The sequence below is a fragment of the Staurois parvus genome, unplaced genomic scaffold, assembly GCF_062004578.1.
Source record: "Staurois parvus isolate SC_StPar_1 unplaced genomic scaffold, SC_StPar_1.0 ptg000696l, whole genome shotgun sequence".
NCBI classification, from domain to species: Eukaryota; Metazoa; Chordata; class Amphibia; order Anura; family Ranidae; genus Staurois; species Staurois parvus.
Genome location: NW_028318492.1, coordinates 2707382 through 2732422, shown reverse-complemented (window position 1 = coordinate 2732422; position 25041 = coordinate 2707382). Strand labels below are relative to the sequence as shown.

At 40.7% G+C, this 25041-nt stretch overlaps 1 protein-coding gene across 2 annotated transcripts in view; it reads left to right on the top strand.

Moving 5' to 3' along the window:
• The window catches only part of OFD1 (OFD1 centriole and centriolar satellite protein), a 71667-nt gene that overhangs the window by 564 nt on the left and 46062 nt on the right, over window positions 1-25041 (top strand). For both annotated transcript variants that reach the window (XM_089652988.1, XM_089652987.1), the window contains exons 2-9: window positions 6728-6848; window positions 13315-13512; window positions 15381-15449; window positions 15543-15573; window positions 17318-17425; window positions 18348-18484; window positions 19312-19485; window positions 23252-23358. In XM_089652988.1, the coding sequence (XP_089509114.1) occupies window positions 6747-6848; window positions 13315-13512; window positions 15381-15449; window positions 15543-15573; window positions 17318-17425; window positions 18348-18484; window positions 19312-19485; window positions 23252-23358 (926 nt within the window). In that variant the 5' untranslated portion in view covers window positions 6728-6746. The remainder of the gene's footprint in view (window positions 1-6727; window positions 6849-13314; window positions 13513-15380; window positions 15450-15542; window positions 15574-17317; window positions 17426-18347; window positions 18485-19311; window positions 19486-23251; window positions 23359-25041) is intronic.

Here is a 25041-nt window from a genome sequence, read left to right as displayed (position 1 = left end):
ATACACTGTGATTGTACAATCTCCTTTAGATGTAACAAAACTATGAAATAGAAGGACACACCTAAACAATTAATTTAGTTGGTAATAAACCAGGCAGGCTGTTGCAAACCTAGTTAATGATACAGTTGCAAGAAAAAGTATGTGAACCCCTTGGGACTACGTGGTATTTTGCATGAATTGGGCATAAAATGTGCTCTGAACGTCATCTAAGTCACAACAATGGAAGAACACAGTCTGCTGAACATAATACTACACAAACATTAGATGTTGCCATGGTTTAATTGCACATAACATGTAAACATTCACAGTGCAGGGAGGAAAAAGTATGTGAACCCCTTGGGATTACGTGGAGTTTTGCATGGATTGGGCATAAAATGTGCTCTGAACATCATCTAAGTCACAACAATAGAAGAACACAGTCTGCTGAACATAATACTACACAAACATTAGATGTTGCCATGGTTTAATTGCACATAACATGTAAACATTCACAGTGCAGGGAGGAAAAAGTATGTGAACCTTTGGACTTAATAACTGGTTGATCCTCCTTTGGCAGCAATAACCTCAACCAAACGTTTCCTGTAGTTGCAGATCAGACCTGCACAACGATCTGGAGTCATTTTGGACCACTCCTCTTCACAAAACTGTTTCAGTGTAGCAATATTGTTGGGATGTCTGGTGTGAATCGCTCTCTTAAGGTCATGCCACAGCATTTCAATCGGGTTGAGGTCAGGACTCTGACTGGGCCACTCCAGAAGGTGTATTCTGTGCTGTTGCAGCCATTGTTTTGTTGAATTACTTGTATGCTTTGGGTCATTGTCCTGTTGCATCACTCATCCTCTGCGGATCTTCAGTTGGTGGACAGATGGTCATACGTTTTCCTGCAAAATGTCTTGATAAACTCTGGAATTCATTTTCCCATCAATGACAACAATCCGTCCAGGCCCTGAGGCAGCAAAGCAGCCCCAAACCATGATGCTCCCTCCGCCATGTTTTACAGTGGGGATGAGGTTTTGATGTTGGTGTGCTGTGCCTTTTTTTCTCCACACATAGTGTTGTGTGTTCTTCCCAAACAACTCAATCTTGGTTTCATCTGTCCACAGTATATTTTGCCAGTAGTGCTGTGGAACATCCAGGTGCTCTTTTGCAAACTTCAAATGTGCTGCAATATTCTTTTTGGACAGCAATGGCTTCCTCCGTGGTGTCCTCCCATGTACACCATTCTTGTTTAATGTTTTCCTTATTGTAGATGTGTCAACAAAAATGTTAGCATGTGCCAGAGATTTCTGTAGGTCTTTAGCTGACACTCTGGGATTCTTCTTTACCTCATGCAGCATTCTGCGCTGTGCTCTTGCAGTCATTTTTACAGGAAGACCACGCCTAGGGAGAGTAGCAACAGTGCTAAACTTTCTCCATTTGTAGACAGTCTGTCTTACCGTGGACACATGAATATCAAAGGTTTTTGGAGATCCTTTTGTAACCATTTTGAGCTTCATGGAAGTCAACAATTCTTGATCGTAGGTCTTCTGAGAGCTCTTTTCTGCGAGGCATGGTTCACATCAGACAGTGCTTCTTGAAACCAGTAAACCCCAAACAGGTGTGTGTTTTTTAAGGGCAGGACAGCTGTCAGCAACACATCCAATATCATCACACTGATTGGAGTCAAGGTTGGCTCACTCCTGGCTCCAATTAGCTCTGGGAGAAGTCATTAAGCTAGGGCCTCACATACTTTTTCCTCCCTGCACTGTGAATGTTTACAGGTTATGTGCAATTAAACCATGGCAACATCTAATGTTTGTGTAGTATTATGTTCAGCAGACTGTGTTCTTCTATTGTTGTGACTTAGATGACGTTCAGAGCACATTTTATGCCCAATTCATGCAAAACTCCACGTAATCCCAAGGGGTTCACATACTTTTTCTTGCAACTGTAGATCTGAAGAAAATGGTACAATCAGACTGCATAGTGTATGGTCAGTCTTAGATCTGCCAACAACTATGTAGCACAAGAGCCTGCCTAACTTGATATAAATGGATTTGATCGTTTAGGCAGGGTTAGACATAGGTTTAGGAAATCTAAAATTGATTGTACAGTCAGATTGTAATGTGTATGGTGGCCTTTATAAATATATTTTTGAACTGTAGGCTCTCTTTTGTCTGTTTCTCCTCTTAGGTTGTTCTCATGACTTTTAGGGCCAGTTCACACTACATGCATTTCAGATGCTTTTTTTCTGCATCCAAAGCGCACAGAAAGTAGGTTATATGGTTGTCAATGTCATAGTTCACATCAGTGCTTGCAGTTCCAGTGCGTTCCGGATGCAGAAAAAAAAGAACGTGCTGCATTTTTCCTGCACTGAACTGTAGTGGAACGCAGTAAAATGCATAAAAAATGCTCTGTAACACACTTGTCCCTATTTGAATTGAAGAAAAAGAGAGGGGAAAAAATGAACCAGAATGCATACAAAAGCGCACTGGAACACACAAAAAATGCATAAAAAATGCACTGGAATGTGTCAAAAACATGCATGCAAAAACGCATCCGGAACGCTTCTGGACTGTGTGTGAACCGGCCCTTAAACAGGACTTTGCCATTTAAAGTGGATGTATAACTATAATCTGATACGATGTATAACATGTAATTGTCATTTATAAAATATGTTGGAGAATGCCTTGCTGTTGTCGACAAAATCCACGCTAAGTAATTGTGTGCAGAAGGAAAACGGAGAATTTGCTAATGATGGACACCGGGAATTAACAAAGGATCCTGTGTACTATTTGTTGTGTGCCACATTAACTAAGCAAGATATTGCTTTTCCTGCTCTGTCTGGGTCCCCCACCCCAGTATCTATGTCAGAGTGAAATAGAAACACACACCTGAACAAAGGGATTGCAGCAGTTGTTAGTATAGAAAACTGCCGCAGATCCCTGCCATGTTGGACCTGATGTACAGGATGTCAGCTGTCAGTAGTACATACAGTGTCCTCCTGCACTCAGCTGAGTGGGAACAGGAATGGGTAGAGGGATCAGAGCATGCTGCTCCAGCTGCACTGCTTTCTGTACAGTGTCTGTACCAGACACAGCATAGAAGAGAGAACTGACTTCCCCTAATAAACATGCGCCACTCTCTCACTAAGGCGGTGTCAAACTGTTGCCCTTCAGCTGTTGCAGAACTACAAATCCTATGAGGCATTGCAAGGCTGACAGTTGCAAGCATTTTTTAGCATTTTTTTGAGACAGATAAAACTTTATTTTGGTGGTATTTATTCACCACTGAGATTTTTTTATTTTTTTGCTATATAAATGAAAAAGTTCAAACATTTTTTTTTAAAAAGTGTTTTTCTTACAACATTTTGCAAATAAATAATCTTTCTTCATAAATCTTGGCCAAAATGTATTCATCTATCTTTTTAGTAAAAAAAAAATAACCCGAATTGGTTTATAACCAAAAATTATCATTTTTCAAATTTTTTTTTTTACATTTTTTTTTATTTTTTTTCATATTATTATTTTATTTTTTTAACATACTGCCACCCTAGCGATACAGTGTCACCATAGTGACACTGTACTACTTGTGGGGAGTGATGAAGATTTTTTTTTTTTTTTTTTTTTTTTTTTTACACTGATTGCTTTTACACCCATAAAGGCTGTTAAAGCAATCATTTCTCCTTCTCTCTGGCTGCATTCTTGCAGCCATTGAGAAATACTGTGTGAGCTGTGATGGCCACAGCTTGTCACATGGTACAAGGCTGATGTGAATAGCCCTGTATCATGTGACCTCTGTAATCATTCACAGATTTCACACATAGTAAGCAATGATGTCAGAAGTGACATTTTGCTTATGCAGGCCATAGACGGGTCGTTTATCAGCCGAATTTTCGTCCGACCAAAAAATCGGCCAATATTCACACCGTTAGTGGGGCAATGCCGTCGGCTGTTTTTCGCGGATCTTCTCGTTTCTTTTTATCGGTCATGCCGGAAAATCTACAAAAAACTGCCATTTTAAGCATTGGTGGCAGCATCCATGGCAGCAACGACCGATTTTTTGTTTATTGGCCGACAATTCGGCCGATAAACGGCCTGTCTATGGCCTGCATAACTCCTATTCATGTGATCATTGATTGGCCAAGAGGAGGTCCCATTCAACGATCGGTGTTCCGTTGTGTCCGGAGGACATAGCAGGCACTGGATTGCGGTACTGCGCACTCCCAGGGAGCACGCACAAGCAGGGAATGCTGGAGGACATTTATAAATGGCCACCTGCCCCTGCACTGCTCCCGTCCAGCTGTTTATATACATAGGCCGGACGGGAAGTGGTTAAAGATGACTGCAGTGCTACTGTAGAGGCACACCATCACTCTTTGCAGCGCATTATTCACTTGTATGTATTGTAGGAAATGATTTCCTTTCAGGTAAACATCCTTCACATAGTAATTAGATAAATGCTGTTAAAGATAAAATGTCAGAAGGCTCTAGAAAAATGGAAGACAGGAGTCTGATCATCAGCCCATGATATCATATGGCACTTTTTCCTTTCATATCTACTGCATCTTGCTAGAAAGACCTGCCAAAACAGTAAAACCCAACTCCTGGATATTATAAACCCCCCCCCCCCCCCCCCCCCTAACTGCTGAGATGAAAAAAAAAATATCCAAATGCCCATTTTACATACCTGAAGCTATGGTCACATGACTATCCTTCTATTTACTTCTTGGGGCCCTTCTTCAGGCACCCAAATCACTGCTTACTTCATGTGTACACCTCCTATATTGGTGGAGGTCAAAACTTCCAGCAGCCAAGTCCTCTCTCATATGCTCCAGAGGCAGGAGGACTCATGGGGGCAGTGAGGGGACCAGTGGCCAAGAGGATAATGAGCAGGGGAAAATGTCTGGTCCCCAGGCCAGGATATTAGCTTGGTTCATAGAAGAAACTGTGACTTTGATCCATTTCTCTGCAGGATGGCTTAGGAAGAGGTGCTTGAAACCAAGACTAAGGAGTAAGGGAATCGATGCACAAAGCACTAAAGTGAAAAAAGTAATGGGATCACATCACATGTTCCAGGAGGCTGCAGGGCAAGTCTCCCTGTACTGATGTGTTTTGCGACTTGTATAGTAGGCTGCCAGCTGTGAGGCATCAGGACCAGGGGCGGACTGACCATTTGAAAACTTGGGCATTGCCCGAGGGCCCGGGGTCAGTAGGGGGCCCCATGAGATGCCCCTGGTACCTTTTTCATAGGCATTTTTGAGTTTGGGCAAGGACACAGGGACCCCATGATCCCCTATTGCCCGGGGGCCCCATGAGTTGTCAGTCCGCCCCTGATCAGGACGTAACAGGTGGCTCCCAAAACTAAGATGGCGGCACCAAAGCCTGGAAGCCCCGAGAAGTATTGGCTGCAGGGCAAACCGTGCTGGGCTCCTTAAAAAAGTCTTAACTTTAGAACCACTTTAAGTGGTTTTAAACCTAAGACATGGAATATGAACAAAGCATATCCCCCTATAGTGTGTACTTGTCTCAGTCCAGAGTGTCATTTCTGTCTGCTGCCTCTTTTCCCTGCTATTTGTCACTTTTGACAAGGTTTCCAGACACCAAGAGAAAACAGGTGATGGAGAAGAGGTTCAGCACACTACCTGTGATTGATAGCCTCATCTCTGTTCCTGTGCTTGGTGAAGGGGGTGTGTCTCTTCCCTCCAATCAGCTCTTACTGAGCTCTGCAGAGTGTAACTTCAGCTATCTGCCCCCAATTTCTGAAAGCTCAGACGAGCTGTATAAATTCTGCACTTTGAATGGATGTAGAGAAGACTGCAGATAAACAAGTTCAACTTATGTAGGAGGATTTGTGTCATCTCTGTGTCTAGTCGCTTCACTGGGTACATGTAAGGCTTGTCTGCAACAGCACTGGTCTCTCTGCCTCTCTTCACGGGACTCACTGAGAGCAGTGGGAGTCATTGGTTCCTGCTGCTGTCAGTCAAATTCAGTGAGAAGGAAGCCAGGGGGAATAGGGTCAAGCCATGTCGTGGGTGTCTGTGGATGCATGTAACGTGGCTCAGGAGAGTGCTCATACAAGTACCCTATACCACACAGCTTTGCTGAGGGGGCACTTGTAGCAGAGTAGCAGCGGATGGCACCAGCAGGGGATCCCAGAAAAGAATGTAAGCAGCTGCTCTATGCAACACCATGGCACATAGCAGGTAAGTATACCATGTTTATTATTATAAGAAAAAAAAAGTGTTTACAACCAATGTAAAAGTCAGTAGGTACAGTATATGTAGCCATAGCCGGGTGAAGTTTCTCTTTAACCTCTTGGCGCCAGCGCCTCCTGGCCCTTTAAGAGTTTCAGAAGCCGGGAGGCTGGCAGGGTTTAGGGTCATGTGATTGCCATTATTTTCCATCATGGCAGTCACATGATCGGAAAAGGTCCCGATCGCAAGGGCAGATGGGGACCTTTCCGTGAGTCACGGACATGTGTGCTGGGAGCACGCAGGGCGGGCACTCTCAGCACATATATATTTTCTAATAGCACGCAAATACGTGGCCGATCGGCGTCAAGGCCCAGATGCAGAGAGGCCTCATATTTGTGTGTGCTCGGCATCAAGGGGTTAAACACGCTACAATACATGATCATAAGCTTTGATGACCAGAATGATATTGAGGTTGAGGAGAGGAAGCAGAGGCTTACAGCATTTCATAAAACAAAGTGTGAAGCAACTCTAATTTCAGTTCTTTGTTTTCAGTGATTTAGGTCCCTCTTGCATGATGTCTCACAGTAAAAATAAATCTTTGACCACCCAAGAAGATGTACGCAGAAGACTTTATCAGACATTTAAAAACAAAGGTGTTTTGGATTCATTGAAGGTAATTGTTTCTTTCCAATCTATACAATAAATCATACACATATAATGTACATCACTCAATAATAAATGTGTGTTTATAGACTCTAACTATTTCATGTATTATGGTATTTATTTCTTGCTTTGGATGGGAAAGTATTCAGATCATTTCTAACTTAGATTTGGTTATTTGGGAAAGTATAGACCAGTGAATCAGATTGTTGTATGCAAGTGAAAGAATCTGGCGATATAACCACCTCTGAAAAACAGGCACACTAGTCTTATCTTTAAGGTGCATCAATTATGGGAAACCTCAAAGCATGCTTACCAGGTGTGGACACCACCTCTTCTTCCCTTTGCCTTCAATTCCCAGCTGTCAATTTGAGTTACTGTGTAAATACACCAGTTAGTACAGCTGCTGCAGTCAAAAAGGGACCTTCTGATACAATGTTTAAAAACAAGTTCAGGCTCAGAATACAGAGATACAAAGTTATATTGTTACATTTGTATTTACTCTGTTCCACATCTGCAGATGAAAGGGATGAATTTCAATCCGCTATGATGTTTAATATTCAAGAAGCCTGACAAGTTAATCACTTTCCTGCTGCCCTATAGCAGATATACTGCTACAGGGTGGCAGGGGTGCGCAAAATCACGTATATATGATGCCGTGCCCCACTATTCGCCGCCTCAGCAGTCAATCACTGGGTCCCATAAAGTGACACAGCGCAAATAATAATAATACAAATTGTGCAAAAATATATATATAAGTCCAACAAACAAAGTCCCAAATTATAGTCCAATGTCCCAAGAAATTGTGACAAAAAATTTCGCTGGCACCCGGTGATCACCAAGTATTACCAACGGAGGGAGAGAACTGTATGTAAACAATACAGTTGTCTCCCCTGTCAGCTCCTGCACACTGCATAAAAGAGCCATGCAAAGCAGTGTGCTTACACTTGAAAGCACTAACACAGCACAGTAAAACAGCACACAGTTAACCCTTTGATCGCCCCACATGTTAACCCCTTCCTGCCCTGTGCCATTTGTACAGTGTCAGTGCTTTTTACTAGGATTATGTACAAGTGGATGAAGCGCTCAGCAATGAGGTTGCTAAACATATTAATACTGAATAAATATAATACTGGAATATATAACTATTGTGAAATATTAAAAGTGACTAGTGCTCAAATATATGTGCAAACAAAACAAACTACCAGTCTCCCACCCTGTGGCTAAAACTGGTATTAAGTGTACACAATAAGTGTATAAAAAGTGACAAGTGCTCAAGGAATAGATATATATATATATATACATATAAATACCATATATATAAAACAATAAACTTATATACATGTATTAATACACAGTGAACAATCACTGAACAAAGTGACAAAAAATGAACGATGAAATATAAGTCCAAAATAAAGTGCAAAAAAATCGTGCAAACACACTCTTGTTTGTGTAAAATAGATAAAGTGCTTTATCTTCCTCCACTTTAAAAATTGTGCTCAGAAAGGTTTCACTCTGGTGCATGTATCCTCCAATAGCTGGAGTGCCTCCTCAAATCCTTCTCTGGACCCCTAAGGGCCACAAATCATATAATGATATGATGTTGCACACCGATTAGAATCTTTAACATTTGGTAATACCGGTCCCAATGGCTCCACACCACCTCCTCTATCACACCGATATCCACTCAGACTTTATTAGGCATCGAAATGCTCAGCAATAAATCTCAGGGCCATGGAAGGGTAAACAGAGAAAAAGAACTTCCATACTGTAATATGTCAGTTTATTCAGATAAAAAGCCAGATAAGCAACTCACATGATCCAAGTACAAAACCCACGGTTTCCCATATGTTATGGGTGTACTATGGGAATCAAGATGGCGAAAAAACAGAACTCCGTCACCGGAACTGCGTCACCGAGCTCCACCCGGAAATGACGTCACTGCACTCTACGCGTTACACCACGGACACGTGGCTTCTTCAGGATTTATTGCTGAGCATTTCCATGCCTAATAAAGTTTGAGTGCCTAATAACGTATTTCCCCATAGGAGAAGATGGGGCGAGAATGTAGAAGGCACACCATCAGAATCTTAATATTAGTGTAATTTTAAACAAGACAAATCCTAGAATATAGAATAATTCTTGTAGGTACTTGAAGCAGACCTGTCTGTGATGGGGTTGGGGTCTACATTGTTTAATATGCTTGGTATTATATTTGCTATGAAATAAGTCTATTTTAATGTTTACATGGTGAAAAATCCATTCTTTTCTATATTAAAAAAAATCTTTTTATCTACAGAAACATTGTTTTTTTTTTTTTTTTTTCTTTTAGCAAACACTAATCAAACTAGGTAAAAAGGTTTTTTAAAAAATAAAAAGTAATATTTCACAAAACTATATTACTAAAAGATACCACAAGTGACCTGAGTTTGGATCACTGGATGTTCAGTTGAACCCCGAACAAAAGCAGAACTACAGAAGTCTATGGGAAATTAATCTTCTTTCTGTTTTTTTTTTTTTTCATGGCTAATTTTCTTTTGTTAAAAAGGGCATGAGTAGCTGGGCACTGCCATTGCAGACATGTGCCAATGCAAAACTATATTTAAAAAATACTGTTCAGCAGGAAAGAAGTCTTTAAAGCAGTTCTCCATCCTAGAAACAAAACATTAAAAGTTAGCAGCTACAAATACTGTCCCCAGGGTCCCCTGGCGCCTGCATCATTAGTGTGGGAAGCCCACTGTGACAGCTTGCGGTTTCACAGCCAGCTTCCCACTGCACCTGTGTGAGCCACTCTGTGCCTTGTGAATGGCTCTGCAGCTTTCTGGAACCTGTGACGTGTCAGAAGACTGTGGGGAAAGTTGTGGGGAGGGGGTATGTTCTTCCAAGGTCACTCCCCCAAAAATTGAAAACTTAGAGGAGGCAGGGGAGGCAGACAAACAGAACTTCCCTTTTGGGTGAAATGGAGTTTAAACATATAAAAATATTAAACTCCTTTTAAATAACATGCTTTGGGGATGTCCTAGGCCTACATGTGGATTTGCGGAGCAGTACCATATAGTGAATTGTATGTTTCTTTACAAACAGCAATTGGAAATCTGTCACTTAGAGGAGGTAACAGCTTCTGTTTGCAAAGAAACCATCCGGGAATCCTGGGTGATGTCAATGACCATTTCTGTTACATGGTCCCAGCTAGAAAAAAAAAAAGTTGTGGGGGTACCTCTTAAAATTCACAAAATACCCTTATTCAGACACGCAGCTTGGGTGGCCAAAAAAGGGGGGGGGCAGTGAGTGTTCCCACAAAAATAACTGATAGTTGTTAAAAACACTGACCTTTGTGGTGACTGAAAAATCAAAAATCTGTTTGTGTTTATGTATGTATACCTTTTTGAGTGTGTGTATTTACAGTGGGGAAAAAAATTATCTGATCCCCTGCAGATTTTGTCAGTTTGCCCACTTACAAAGAAATGAAGGGTTTATAACTTTTATCATAGGTGTATTTTAAATGATGAGACAGAATATCAACCAAAAATCCAGAAAAAACACATAATACGAATGTTATAAGTTGAGTTGCAGTTCAGTGAGTAAAATAAGTTTTTCATCCCCAAGCAAAACATTACTTAATACTTGGTGGAGAAACTCTTGTTGGCAAGCACAGAGGTAAGACGTTTCTTGAAGTTGGTTACCAGGTTTGCATACATCTCAGGAGGGATTTGGTCCACTCTTCTTTATAGATCTTTTTTAAATCCTTAAGATTTCTTGGCTGTCAATTGGCAACTCTAAGCCTCCGCTCCCTCCATAAATTTTCTATAGGATTAAGGTCTGGAGACTGGCAAGGCCACTCCATGACCTTAATGTGCTTCTGCTTGAGCCACTCCTTTGTTGCCTTGGCGATATATTTTGGGTCATTGCCATGCTGGAAGACCTATCCATGACCCATTTTCAGTGTTCTGGCTGAGGGAAGAAGGTTCTCATCTAAGATTTTACAATACATGGCCCAGTCCATTGGTTCCTCAATGCGGCAAAGTCGACCTGTACCTCTAGCAGAGAAACCGCCCCAAAGCATAATGTTTCCACCTCTGTGCTTGACTGTAGGGATAGTGGTCTTAGGGTTATAGTCAGCATTTTTCTTCCTCCAAACACAGCTAGTTGAGTTCATGCCAAAGAGCTAAATTTTGGTCTCATCTGATCACAGCACTTTCTCCCAATCCTTCTCTGAATCATTTAGATGTTCATTGGAAAACTTCAGATGGGCCTGTACATGTGCCATCTTGAGGAGAGGGACCTTTCGGGCGCTACAGGATTTAAATCCATGGCGGCGTATTGTATTATCAATGGTTTGTTTGGAGACTGTGGTCCCAACTGCCTTAAGGTCATTCACAAGCTCCTCCCGTGTAGTTATGGGCTGATCCCTCACTTTTCTCATTATCATCCTAACCCCATGATGTGAAATCGTGCATTGAGCTTCAGACCGAGGGTGATTGATGGTTATTTTGTATTTCCTCCATTTGCGAATTATCACTAAAACAGTTGTCTCCTTCTCACCAAGCTTCTTGCTGATGATCTTGTAGCCCATTCCAGCCTTTGTGCAAGTCTACAATCTTGTCCCTGACATCCTTTGACAGCTATTTGGTCTTGCCAATGATGGTGTGGTAGAAGAAAGAGATTCTGTGGACAGGTGTCCTTTATATACATAACAAGTTACCGTTCGGAGCACCTTCCTAAATTGACAGGACTAATCTGTGTACCACATGAGCACATAGCCAAGTCTGTGGGAGCCAGAATTATTGTTGGTTGGTACGGGATCAAATACTTATTTTACTCACTGAACTACAACTCAATTTATGACATTTGTATTATGTGTTTTGTTCTGGATTTTGTGTTGATATCCTGTCTTTATCATTTATAATACACCTATAATAAAAAATTATAAACCCTTCATTTCTTTGTAAGTGGATAAACTTTACAAAATCTATATACTCACAAAAGAAATTAGAAAGTAAATAAAAACACTGACACTGTGGGGAAAAAAAATCCTTTATTAGAAAAACCATAAAGATTGTAGATCTATGTCATCCTGCCACCCAAAAGATGTTTTACCTGCTGCTTCTCCTAACCAAAATGACAGATTACTGGCCATTTTTTTAAAAACAATAGTTGGCCAGCGATCTGTCATCTTGCAGTCGTAACCCTATTGCAGTTAAATTATAGACCTCTGGCTGCCTGTTGCTTTGTAAATGCATCAGCCAGGGATCTGTCATTTATTGGTGGTGGTAGTAGTAGTATCACCGCACCAATGTTAGCACTACTGCCACACTAGCTAAATGGCTGATCTCTGGCTGATTTCTTTACAAACATCACCTGACCAAGGATCTGTCATTTGCAATGGTAGCACTACCACCTGCGTATGGGATATTAAATCTGTATGCATGTGCAACTTTACGCAAGTAGCAGCACTTACCTGTATACAGCCACCTACACCCGTTCACACCTATTGGCAGCTGTACGCTGCACCAGTGGTTCCAGGACACCAAAATAAGCTAGGTGTGTTTACACTGGATAGAGTAATGGGTCTGTGTGCAACTTTTTAGAAAAGATTTAGAAATTTTACATGAATCTAAGTGGTACTTTGAAATGTTTTTTTCTTGATCTCTTCCTGAAAAATAGCAGTGCACTTCTTGGTATATGTGCCTAGGCATTTTTCTACCTACAGCCTCATATCTGCAGTGGGAGATCTGTACTATAAAGGTAACTGAGGACATGTTTTTTAAAGTTCATTTAATGCCAAGTTTCCTAAATTTAAATATCATTATATTTATGGTTGTGACACACTGCTAGTTTTGTATTTATGGTGCTTTTTTCCTTTCTGGTAATGCCTATTTTAACAGATCCAAAAGCACTGAACAGCTAAAAAAATTTTTTCCTAAAAGTCTTTTCATTAGTACTATCAAGAAATCCCTTTTGACTGATTTTATTCCACCAGTTCTGTTGCATTTCTGGTGGTTCTGAGGCTAGTGAGCACCTTTGTGTATAAAATCATGACTTCATTAACCACTTAATAAATTACTTGTTTGACTTTTTTCAGTAAGGCCCTGCTCTCACTCTCGCTTTTGCCGCACTAAAATGCACCGTTCCAGCGTGAAAAAAGCGTACATTCACATCGCTGTACTATGTTTTTTGTTTTTTTTGTTAAAGTCCTGCTTGCTGCATCTTTTTGTGCCCTGTTTGAAAAACGCACCAAAAACACACCTTCCATTATAGTCAATGGAGACACACCAAAAATGCACCATGCATTGTTTGAGTCACATGTTTTGTTTTTTTTTCCAGGTGACCATGATGAAAATGCATTATGCATTGTGTTCAATTTTAGCGCAATGTATTAAAACGCAATATGCATTTTTAAAAATCGCACCAGTGTGAACAGGCTCTAAGAAATTTGTGTGTTTGCAAATAATTTACATTCTTCTAATATAATTCTTTAGACACAGCTACGAAACCAGCTTATTCAAGATCTAAACCCCCCTGTGCATAATAAAGAGCAGCTCCATTCTTCAAACACTTCCAGTAACTCTTTGGTACATCAAGTGTGCAACAGCCTGGTAGCAGATCATATGAGAAGATGTGGTTATGAGTATTCTCTCTCTGTCTTTTATCCAGAGTGTGGACTAGAGAAGGAAAAGGTAAGGTGCATTTTATCATGTATATGTCCTTTTAGTGAAAAAGCTGCAGTACTTGACCGCATGTTTGATTCATTGGTATTTTTCACACTTTCTATATAATTAATGTTTCTTTACATATTTAATTGTATTGTATGGTAATCCAAATGGCTTAGTTGACATGTTGATAGGCATCCCAATAGTAACACAGGCAGCAACCTCTTAATATAAAAGGTGCCTATAATTTTAAAATAAACTTCCATCCTACCCCAGTATCACATTCTACACACCAAATTCTCAATGCAGAGCTCAGATAAAGTTAATAACAGTTATTTTCAATGCCAAGCACAACGTATATGCAACATCGCATAGGGCTGCCAGACTATACCCCACCCTGGTTGAGCTATGGTATTGTTCATCAATGACTTTTTTTAAGAAGTTGAATACCAGCCTGTCATTTTCATCCTTGTGGCTTCACTATGTACTTTGCCAATAACGCAAAACAAATATGCCGGTCCATATGTCTTACTTTACTCTTTGTATGCTTATATAGCTATTTATTTGTAAAGCTACAGGGTGACAGGTTCACATATTAAAGACTTGTAGGAAGCTTCTGACAGATGACATATGCAACATTCTGTTTCTTTCAGAGTCCTCTCAATATTTGTATTGGGAGAGGAATCTTTACTTTTTTTTTTGGTCAAACTGTCCTCATCAGACCCTTGCATTTGTCGGATACCAAAAGCATCACATTCCAATGCAGGAACATGAAAAAGTCTCTTTAGGTTGTTTCACATAGGGGACCTTCATGTACAAGGTGGTATCAAAAAGTTTTGAGACTAGTTTTGTAACATGCCAACAGATGGCAGGCCAAGGCTGCACGCACAGTCACAGGAAGCACCGACCTTCATAAGTCAGTGTGCCAAAACACATTGTCCTGTGTACATCGGGAGCTGTGCAACTGGTGCTATTCTGACCACGTGTGTTACCACTTCTGCTATTTCATCATGAACAGCAAGTTAGAACAAAGAGCAAACATGAAATTCTGCATAAAACTTGGCAAATCTGCCACAGAGACATATGACATGATTCGGCAAGTTTCTGGCGATGCTGCAATGAGTTGTTCAAAGTGTTTTGAGTGGCACTCGCTTCAAGAGCAGAAGAACATCACTGGAAGATAACGAGAGATCTGGAAGACCTTTAAAGAGCTCAACCCTCAAAAATATCGAAACCATTCAGCAACTTCTGCATGATGATCGTCAGAGAACAATCCACAACATTGCTGCAATTGTCGGTGTGTCATACGGAATAGTCCAGGCAATTCTCACGTGTGAATTGAACATGCGCTGTGTTGCTGCCAAGTTCGTCCCTAGGCTGCTGACCCAGGAGCAGAAGGAGCAAGTCTGCCAAGAACTCCATCACTGTGACTGGTGACGAAACCTGGGTGTAAAGTTTTCATGCAGAATTTCACGTTTGCTCTTTGTTCTAACTTGCTGTCCATGATGAAATAGCAGACATGGTAATGCACGTGGTCAGAATAGCACCAGTTGCACAGCTCTTTATGTACACAGGACAATGTGTTTTGTCTCACTGACTTATGAAGGTCAGTGGTCCCTGTGACTGTGTATGCAGCCTTGTGCTGCCATCTGTTGGCGTGTTACAAAACTAATCTCGAAACTTTTTCATACCACCTCATAGCTATGGCTTGAAATGTCGTATGTGAATTGATTTTTGGAGCAGCATTGACCAGCAGTGACAGGCAGATGTTTCTGTTTGGCCTTTGATGTTGTTGTGTTTGGTTTAACTGTACTATTTTTTTTTCCTTTCTGTTTTTTTTATTGCATTACATAAATTGAAATAACTTAACATTAGGTTACGTTTTTGTTTTTAAGGTTTTTAATACATATGACCTAATGCAGATGATGAAAATCAACCCAAAATGCAGGCTATACAATTCTCTGGTAATGTCTGTTTCTTTGTATTCGTTTATATTCTCTAATGTTTATTAAAGCTTACCATATTAGTAAACTGCCTTCTGTTTGTGTTTCCTGCAGACATTATCCCTACAGAGTAGTGATGCAAGAGGTATGCTTATTTTCTTCTTAGCCACGAGCATACAATTGTAGACAAGGACCTAAGTCTCCAACACATTTGGGAAATGTTACTGAAGGGGTTTTAACATATTTTCCATAACGCTTTTTCTTCATTTAAGCAATTTTGTTTTATTTTGTACAAGATTAACTTCTTCTGTTGTGGGTTTAATCATATTATAACCAAACCATAAATTGGCTATTACAGGGCTTGAAATTTCCACTCGCCTGCTCGCCAATGGCGAGTGGAAATTATGGTGGGAGTGTGTCCCCCAGGGCCGTCTTGCTGAGCAGGCGCGGAGCTCAGGCCGGATCTGTCATTGGCACTGGGAGCCGTCAGACTACTCAATAGCTGAGTGCAGTGAAAGCAAAACAAGGAGTGTGTGCTGTGCTCTCTGCCTCCCCCTAGAGTGCAGTACCCGGATCTGTGAGTGAACAACGAAGTACTGCAACTTTTTATGGGGGGGGGGGGGTGTTTGTGTGTGTGTGTGTGTACGTGTGTGTGTGTACGTGTGTGTGTGTGTTTGTGTGTGTCTGTGTATGCATGTACAATTGTACATGTGTCTGTGTGTATGTACATGTATCTGTACATGTGTGTGTGTGTGTACATGTGTGTTTTGTGTGTCTGTATGTACATGTGTCTGTGCATGTGTATTTCTGTGTATGTACATGTATCTGTGTGTATGCGTGTCTGTACGTGTGTGTGTATGTACATGTCTGTGTGTGTGTGTACAGGTGTCTCTGTTTTGTGTGTGTTTGTTGGTGGCGAGTAACTCTAAGGCCTGGCTAGTAGCTCAGGACTTGAAATTTTAAGCCCTGGTCTATTATGAATGCCTTTTGTAAAGTTCCAAAGCGACAGGGTTCCTGGAGTTTAAAAGTTGTTGTATCATGCTGTCCTTCAGACTTCAGCCAATAGCTGTATACGACAAAGCAACCTTACAATTAGGCCTCTTTCATGCAGGTTGATCATGGGGCGGTTAAAACAGGCAGTTGAGCAGCGTTTTTACCATTTCCAGACTGGCCATCTAAAACCCACCATAAAGCCAGAGGGGTCTGTGGCTCTGATGCTTTGAATCACAACCGCAGCAAATTTAACATGACTTGTGTGATTGACAGGCAGCGCCATGGGGCCATGCATTAGTTGCATTACAAATTGCTGTTCAGTAAAGAAAAAAAAACATTCATGAGGCAACAGGATTGCCTGCTGAACATCTGGAAGCAGCTTCGTAGCCATCCTCTGAAAATTATTCCTCCGTGGATTGCTTTTCAGAGACAAACCATGTGTAAACTTGGCTTTACAAACATTTTTTTTTCATAGTAACTCCAGTGGACTTTCATTCATATCTGTGTCGCCCCCTCACCTCTTCTTACAGAGTCACAAAAGGAAATGAGCATAAATCTCCTAGAAGTGAGAATACCACCTTTTGAGTGTTGTCACTGGAACAAATGTCTGCACTGGGAGATTTGCCCTCACCTCCTGTTCCAGTGACCACTGTAAAAATTAGGTAAATCCAATTGGAACACAGATGGCAAATAAAAAAAAATATATCAGATATTGCTAGCTCTTGTCTTGGTCCCAATTAACTGTAAACTGTGTGGAAAAAGAATTGCCTGCGTTTACTTTTTTGCTGATCATCCCCATGTTTGTTTAATATTGATGTATAATCGGATCTATTACTGTATAGTTATACCTTTCATAGTCCAAATGGCTCAAGAATATTTATTTTTTTGAATTTCAGGCTTCCTCTTACAATTATTGACAGAGCTGATAGATCACCACCTGAGCAAAGATGGCAGAGACGCTGACACACAGACGGTCACAACATCACCATACCAAGAGTCAATTGGTACAGACCTTTTTACTTTTTAAATGTAGTTATCATTGTCACAAAATGGGAGCTTCCAGTGAAATAGAAACACCCTCATTTCCTTCTACCTTGTTATTTAGTGTAACAAATGTAGAGAGTATTACCGTTTTTGTCAGGACCAGGATTTGCTGTGGTTTTTACCTGCAAGGCCATTCTACAAAAATGTGATATTGCAGCTCTTTCTATGAGATCTAGATAGTTGAAGGTATTGCGTTCAGCAAAGAATTACTTTTGAGGTGTGATCAATGCAAATTATTGGCAGATCAATGCTCCAGTGTTGTTTTCAAAGGATTCACCTCTTTTTTTGATACAGGGAGCAGTGGGGCATTTTTATCTACACTGGGGAAACCCCTTTATCGTGTGCAAAGGTGATATTATCGTAATCATTGTGTTAATGGGATTTGTGAAATGTGAGAGGTATGTCAGAATATTATTAGAAAGTTGTACCCAGGGGTGGACTGACCATTTGGAAACTTGGGTACTGCCCGAGGGCCCGGGGTCAATAGGGGGCCCCATGAGATGCCCCTGGTACATTTTTCATAGGCTTTTTTGAGTTTGGGCAAGGATACAGGGGCCCCATGATCCCCTATTGCCCAGGGGCCCCATGAGTTGTCAGTCCGCCCCTGGTTGTACCTGATAACAGGTGTCACAGTTGTGTCACAGTTACCACTTGTCCATATTTAGATATTTGTGAGAGATTATATTTTATTATTTGATAGTATGAAGTCTCAGTGTTCCATACACCCTTGTCTCAATATTTCTAAAGACATTGATTTATCTGCATACTTATTCACTGGTGTAATGAAAATGAATTGTGGTTGAACTGTGGTTTAAAGTTACCCAGCTTGCTCTTTGGACTAAACAAAGTATTCCTACCCTTCAATTGTTTATCTTCATTTAGTGGAGAAACTTAAATTCATTGATGAACAGTTTGATGAACTGTATCCAAAGCGTCCTAAGTTTGAGTCCCTGGAAGGAAAACTGACTGAGTATCGCAGAGAACTTGAAGAACAGCTTCAGGAAGAGATGACTCAAAAGGTTAGTATGTTTACTAGATTACTACAAGATGGAAAGCACTAGGAATAGGGAAACATCTGTCCACTGCCAGTTTCATAGGGACATTCAACTGAATTGAAGCTGTATCCATGCAGTGACTATTGCCTATATATAAACAGGAAAATGCAGCGCTAAAAGTGACTATTGCCTTCTCTCTTCTCAGCGAGAAGGAAGGAGGACTGGCTAGGTTACTTAGGCTTCATTCACACTTTTCTGTATAGCGGGAACACACACAAAATTGCTTGTTTTCACGCACAAATGCACTGCCGTTTTGAAGATGTGTATGTGTAACGGTGCCATTAATTCTTTTGAGGGAGTGGACCTCTGCAGTTCAGAAGGCCTGCTTCGTCAAAATGTGCAACACAGAAGGTCCATCTTACTGGGCACAATGAATACGCGTCACTAATTTCAAGGAAGCAAATGTGTGTGTGTGTGTGTGTGTGTGTGTGTGTGTATAGTCTTCAAAAAGTATGCTTTTAAACTACACGATCATCCAGGTTAATAGGAGTAGGCTAGAAATAATTGAAATACAATGTGGAAATAAGTATATGATTTTACATTTTGACCATCTATAAACTTTAAGCTTTGGTATAGTTACAGAGACGCATGATGATATGGCAACACTAGCAACAAAAATGTTATCATATGAACAGTATATGTAAAAAAGAAAAAACTTGGTTCCTACTTTTAAGGTGCTAAATGATCAGTGATGTAAAATCAGTACGGGGTACTGTGCTCCAGATCAAATAATCAGTATTCAGGAATGCACCTGTTGCTGTAGAAATAAGCAATGTCTGTTTTTTTACCAGCTAAAACATTTCAAAGATGTTGAGATTGCAAAAATTAAATTGGAAGAAAGAGAAAAATGTCAGAAGGAGATTGCTGCTTTGCGGAGAGAATTGGAGAAAACTTACCAGTCCAAGATGGAAGGATTAGTGACACGAGAGAAGAACGCTATAGAGAGGCTTCAAAGACAGCAGGAGGTTTGTATGACATAAAAAATGTATTTTTCCATAGTGTGTTTATCACATTTCGTATTTAGTATTTGTGTGATTGTTCTGTTTTTAAATAGCTGGTTTAGGCCTTGCTTACACAGGCTTCAGCTTGTATACAGTGGGGTTTATTTACTAAAACTGGTTGACTCGGAATGTTGTGCACTTCTGCATGGAAACCAATCAGCTTCCAGGTTTTGTTGATAAAGCTTAACCCCTTCACACCTAAGTGTAAAACAAATCTTAACGCCTAAGCACAATTTTGCAACACTGACATGTGTTAGTAAAACGGTACATATCATCACAACTACTTTGTACATCCAGGTGGATTATACCTTGCTTTTTACTGGACAAATTGGGCTTTTATTTGGTGGTAAATGGTAACGGGTATCTCCTGATTTTTTTTTTTGTTATTATCAAAGGAAAACTGGCCCAAAATGGTAAACAAAATTATGATTTTTAAATTCAGCTGTGTGTTTCTTGTTACTACCATAACCTACCATCAAAGAACAACCCAAAATACATTTTCCAGCTCTTGACAATCGCAGCGATACCATATATGTGTATGTTATTTGTTGTTTGTGCTTGTATTACAGCCCAGAAACAATAGTGCACATTTTGTTTTTTTTGTTTTTTTTTTTTTTTACCTAAAACACACTGACACTGATACCAATTTAAAAAAAAAAATCCTGACCTTGACCCAAACACTAACCCTGGCACTGAACTAGATCAGACCTTGATCTAGGTATTTTTTTATTTTTTTTTTTTTTTTATTTTTTACTATTTATTTATCTTTTTTGTTTTAACAAACAGTTTTTGTTTTTTTCTCTATGCAAGAAGAGAGAGAGAGATACAATGTATCTCTCTACTCCATTCATAGAGAAAAAAAAAAAAAAACAAGGGAGGCGGGCTGTACAGTGACTGATCACTGTGATAGCCAATCAAAGGCTATCACAGTGGTCATGTGACCCGGAATCGGGAGTTCTGGGTCCTGACCGTTAGAACGGGACCCAGGGCTCTCAGTGACACCCCAATCTTTGTGCTGGGAGTGCACTGTGCAGCGCGTTCCCAGCACAAAGACAGGTACGCAAATATGCGGCCCCATGGAAAAAAAAGCCCAGTTCTCTGAGGCCGCATATTTGTGTTATGTCGGCATGAAGTCATTAATTGAACAAGCTGAGATTAGAAGCTGATTGGATACCGTGCACAGCTGCACCAGATTCTGAGTGAACCAGCTTTGGTAAATCTCCCCCACTGTGTACTGCATGCTTTTACAAAGCATTTGTAAAGCTTTATGCAAGCTTCAAGTAGTTTTGTTGACGCTTTTAAAGCAGTCTTGAGGGTCAGTTTGAGGATGTTTTAAATGAGTCTGGTTACAGCATACACTTTCATTTGACTTAGCATTGCAATAACAATATTTATTTTGACAATTCAATATAATCTTCCTTGAAAAATCTCCTTTCTTGCTGTGAGTGCTGCCTGTCTGCTGGCCATCTCGTTCCACATCTTCTGGATTTCCAGCAATGCTTTGCAAATTCTGTACATTTTACCTTCAATTTCTAAGGACTACATATCCCATGGTACCTTACTACTTGCAAGCAATGATTCCTGTACTGGTTCCTCCTCCTAAAGCTTTTTGCAGCACTTCTGTAGTTCAGAAGGCAGGCTCTTTGAAATTGCCTACTCACAGGGCGTAGTGAAAACATGTCACAGAATTCAAGGAAGTAAATGTGTGGTCAGCTTCATAAAGTAAGTATAAAACCGTCAAGATCATTCAGATTAATAGGACTTTAGATTTTGACCATAGATATACATGGATACAGATCCTAAATGGTAATGTAGGGTGTCGCTTTAACCACTTGCCTACAGGGCACTTATAACCCCTTCCTGCCCAGGCCAATTTTCAGCTTTCAGCGCTCTCACACTTTGAATGACAATTGCGCGGTCATGCAACACTGTACCCATATGAACTATCATTTTTTTGAGACAGATAGATCTTTCTTTTGGTAGTATTTAATCGCTTCTGGCTTTTTATTTTTTCCTAAACAAACCAAAAACAACTGAAAATTTTGAAAAAAAAAAAAGTTTTTTCTTAGTTTTTGTTCTAAAATTTTGTAAATAAGTGGTTTTTTTTGTGCGCTAATGAGGGTGCATTGATGGGCACTGATAGGCTGCGCTGATGGGCATTGATAGGTGGCACTGATGAGGAGTTACTGGTAGGTGGCACTGATGGGCATTGACAGGCATGACTGATGGGCACTGAAAGGCAGCACTCATATGGCACTGATTGGCAGCACTGATAGGTGGCACTGACTGGCATTGATAGGTGGCACTGATAGGTGACACTGAAAGGCAGCTCAGATGGGCACTGAAATGTGGAATTGATGTGCACTGGTAGGCACTGATATGTGGCATTGATGAGGCACTGATGGGGACTGGCAGGTGGCATTGATGTACACTGACAGGTGGCACTGCTGGGGCTATACTGATCATCAGGGCACACTGTACATGTCCCATCTGAGGAATGCCGATTACCGGCTCTGCTCTCCTCTCGAGCTTACAGCGTGACAGCTCGTGAGGAGAGAAATGCTGATAACCGGCATTTCCTTATTTATATGTGTACAGCTGTGATTGGACACAGTTGATCACATGACTGAGCCGACATCTTCGGCTCTTTCCATTGATCGGTGATCCGCTGTGTCCGAGGGACACAGAGCACCACCGATCGCCATGCTGCGTGCCCCCGGAGCCACGCATGTGCGGTTAGAGTGGGAGGACATCATATGACGTCCTCCCAGAACAAGAGAACTGCCTTGTGCCTGTCATTTCCTTATCTGGCGGGCAAGAGGCGGTTAAACAAAGCACTAGCAGGCTTCAATAAACTTCAGCATTGCTTGAAACTAGATTAAAGCCGCTTGATTCATGTGACAGCACTCCCATTAAGCGCTGTGTTCAACAATCTAGAGTTGAAGGTTGCTTTGAAAGTTTCAACAAAACTGCTTGAAGCTGAAAGCATTAGAAATCCTTGCTATGAGTTTAACATCCTTGGAGAGGAAGAAGTGATTCTAAACCTCAATTTTTTTTCTTTAAAATAATAAACATGTCTTGCTTTCCTGCTCTGAACAATGGTTTTGCACAGATTAGCCCTGATCCTTCTCTTCTGGGGTCCCCCGCCGGAGCTCCTGGCTCCTCCCCCTGCCGAGTGCCCCCCTAGCAATCCACTCCAGTGATGCGCAGAGTTCGCCTTGCCCCGTTTCCTCCATACTGGCTATGATTGATTGCAGTGGGAGCCCTGTTATAAGGGAGTGTGGTTGAGACACAGCCCGGCCCGGGTGCAAGCCCACAGGTGCACCCCCCCATAGGAAGCGGCTTCCTATGATTACGCACTTAGAAGAGGGGGAGCCAGGAGTGCCATGGGGGACCCGAGAAGAGGAGAATCGGGGCTGTTTTGTGCAAAACCGCTGCACTGAGCAGGTAACTATAACGTTTATTATTTTAATTTAAAAAAATTAAGCTTTACAATCAATTTAAGTAATAATATTTTTTATTCAGTTGCAAACAGTCAGTAATATAATATAGACCAGTTATTGGCAAATGTTAGATCTCCATTTGCTGTGAAATTACAACGCTATCTTTCTTTTCCAGTTCCCTTGCTGACTGTGCAGAAAATTTGATTGGCAGGGCATGTTGGAACTCTTAGTTACAAAACCACCAGATATCTATTGGTAGATTATCTCTTTTCATGTTGTGTTCACAGATTGAATCCAAGGAAGTGTATGCACAGAGGCAAAGTCTGCTGAAGGAGATTGAGGTGGTACGAAGTCGGGAAATTGAACTCCGTCAACGAATGGAAGCTTTTGAGCTGTATGGTTTATGTTATTAATAATATTAATAACCACTTGCCCTTCTGAGGATTTACTGCCCTTCCTGGCCAGGCCATTGTTTGCATTACTGCACTGCGTTATTTTAACTGACGATTGTGTGGTCATGCACCCAAATGAAATTTACGTCCTTTTTTTTTTACCCACAAATAGTGCTTTCTTTCGGTGGTATGTGCATTTTTTTTTTTTTTTTCGCTATAAAAAAAAAAAAAAAAAAAAGACCGACAATTTTGAGAAAAAAAAACTATATTTTTGACTTTTGTCAATTGTTTCCTGTGTGTCTTGCTGAGACCTGCGGTTTTCTGCTGCTGCTGTGAACAAGGCCTAAAGATGAGCGGAACTGAAAACTTGGCACAAATTTTGTCATTAGCATCTTTTGGATAGAAGGAAATTCAGCCTACACTCCTCCATGCAAAACGTAAATATTCGTGTTGAGTGGAAAAGTCTTTAAAACGTGGAGCTTAGCTTAGTAATGCTGCACTTGTTAAAGCTCATGATTAATGAACAGAGCACGAAGAGAGGAGAGGAAGGATGGAGATGAGGGAGTTGTTGAGCAGATGTGCAGGATAAGGGAGGTGAAGGGGTTGATATACAGATCTCACACTAAGACGTCTCACATACTGTGATATATAGGAGAGAAATGTATTGAAAAGCTTAATTGCAGCAGCTAAATGATCCTACAATCAAAGGATGCCTGCCTGTGATCTTTTATTAATAAATTATTCATTCATTCATTAGTTCTTACTTCCTTTGTTGTGAGTGGAAGGGAAGGGAAGGCTCACATATAAAACTGTTGTGCTGTTTACATTTGTGATTGCTATGATTCCCACTTGCCCTCCTGAGGATTTACCCCCCTTCCTGACCAGGCCATTTTTTGTGTTATGGCACTGCATTACTTTAACTGACAATTGCTCGGTCATGCAATTCTTTACCCAAATGAAATTTACGTCCTTTTTTTCCCTCACGAATGGAGCTTTCTTTCAGTGGTATTTGATCGCCTGTGAGTTTTTTTTCAAAATTTTTTTTTTTGCGCTATAACAAAAAAAAAGACCAACAATTTTGAGAAAATAAAACAATATTTTTCACTTTTTGCTATTAAACATGTCCAGTAAAAAAATTTAAGAAATCAAATTTCATCATACATTTAGGCTAAAATGTATTCTGCTCCATGTCTTTGCTAAAAAAAAAAAAAAAAAATCGCAATACGTGTAAATTAATTGGTTTACGTGAACGTTCTAGCAGTATATATACTGGGATTTCTTATTTATTTATTTTTTTACTAGTAATGGCGGCAATCAGTGACTTATAGTGGGACTGCGGCAGACATTCTGACACTGGGGGGAACTTACTTGGTGTCACTGACATCCCCAGTGACACCAATACAGTGATCAGTACTGATAAAAAGCACACACTGTACTAATGGCACTGGGCAGGAAGGGGTTAGCATGTGGTGCGAACAAAGGGCTAATTGTGTGCTGTTTTACTTGGGGCTGTGTCTGTGTGCTTCACTGTAAGCACACTGCTTTGAATGGCTGTGCAGTGTGCATGAGCTGACAGGGGGGAGATCTGTTTTGTTTACAGTTTACAAACAGTTCTCGTCCCTGTCGGAGATGCTTGGCAATCACTGGGCGCAGTCGAGGAATCACCGACCGGGACCCGGTGATTG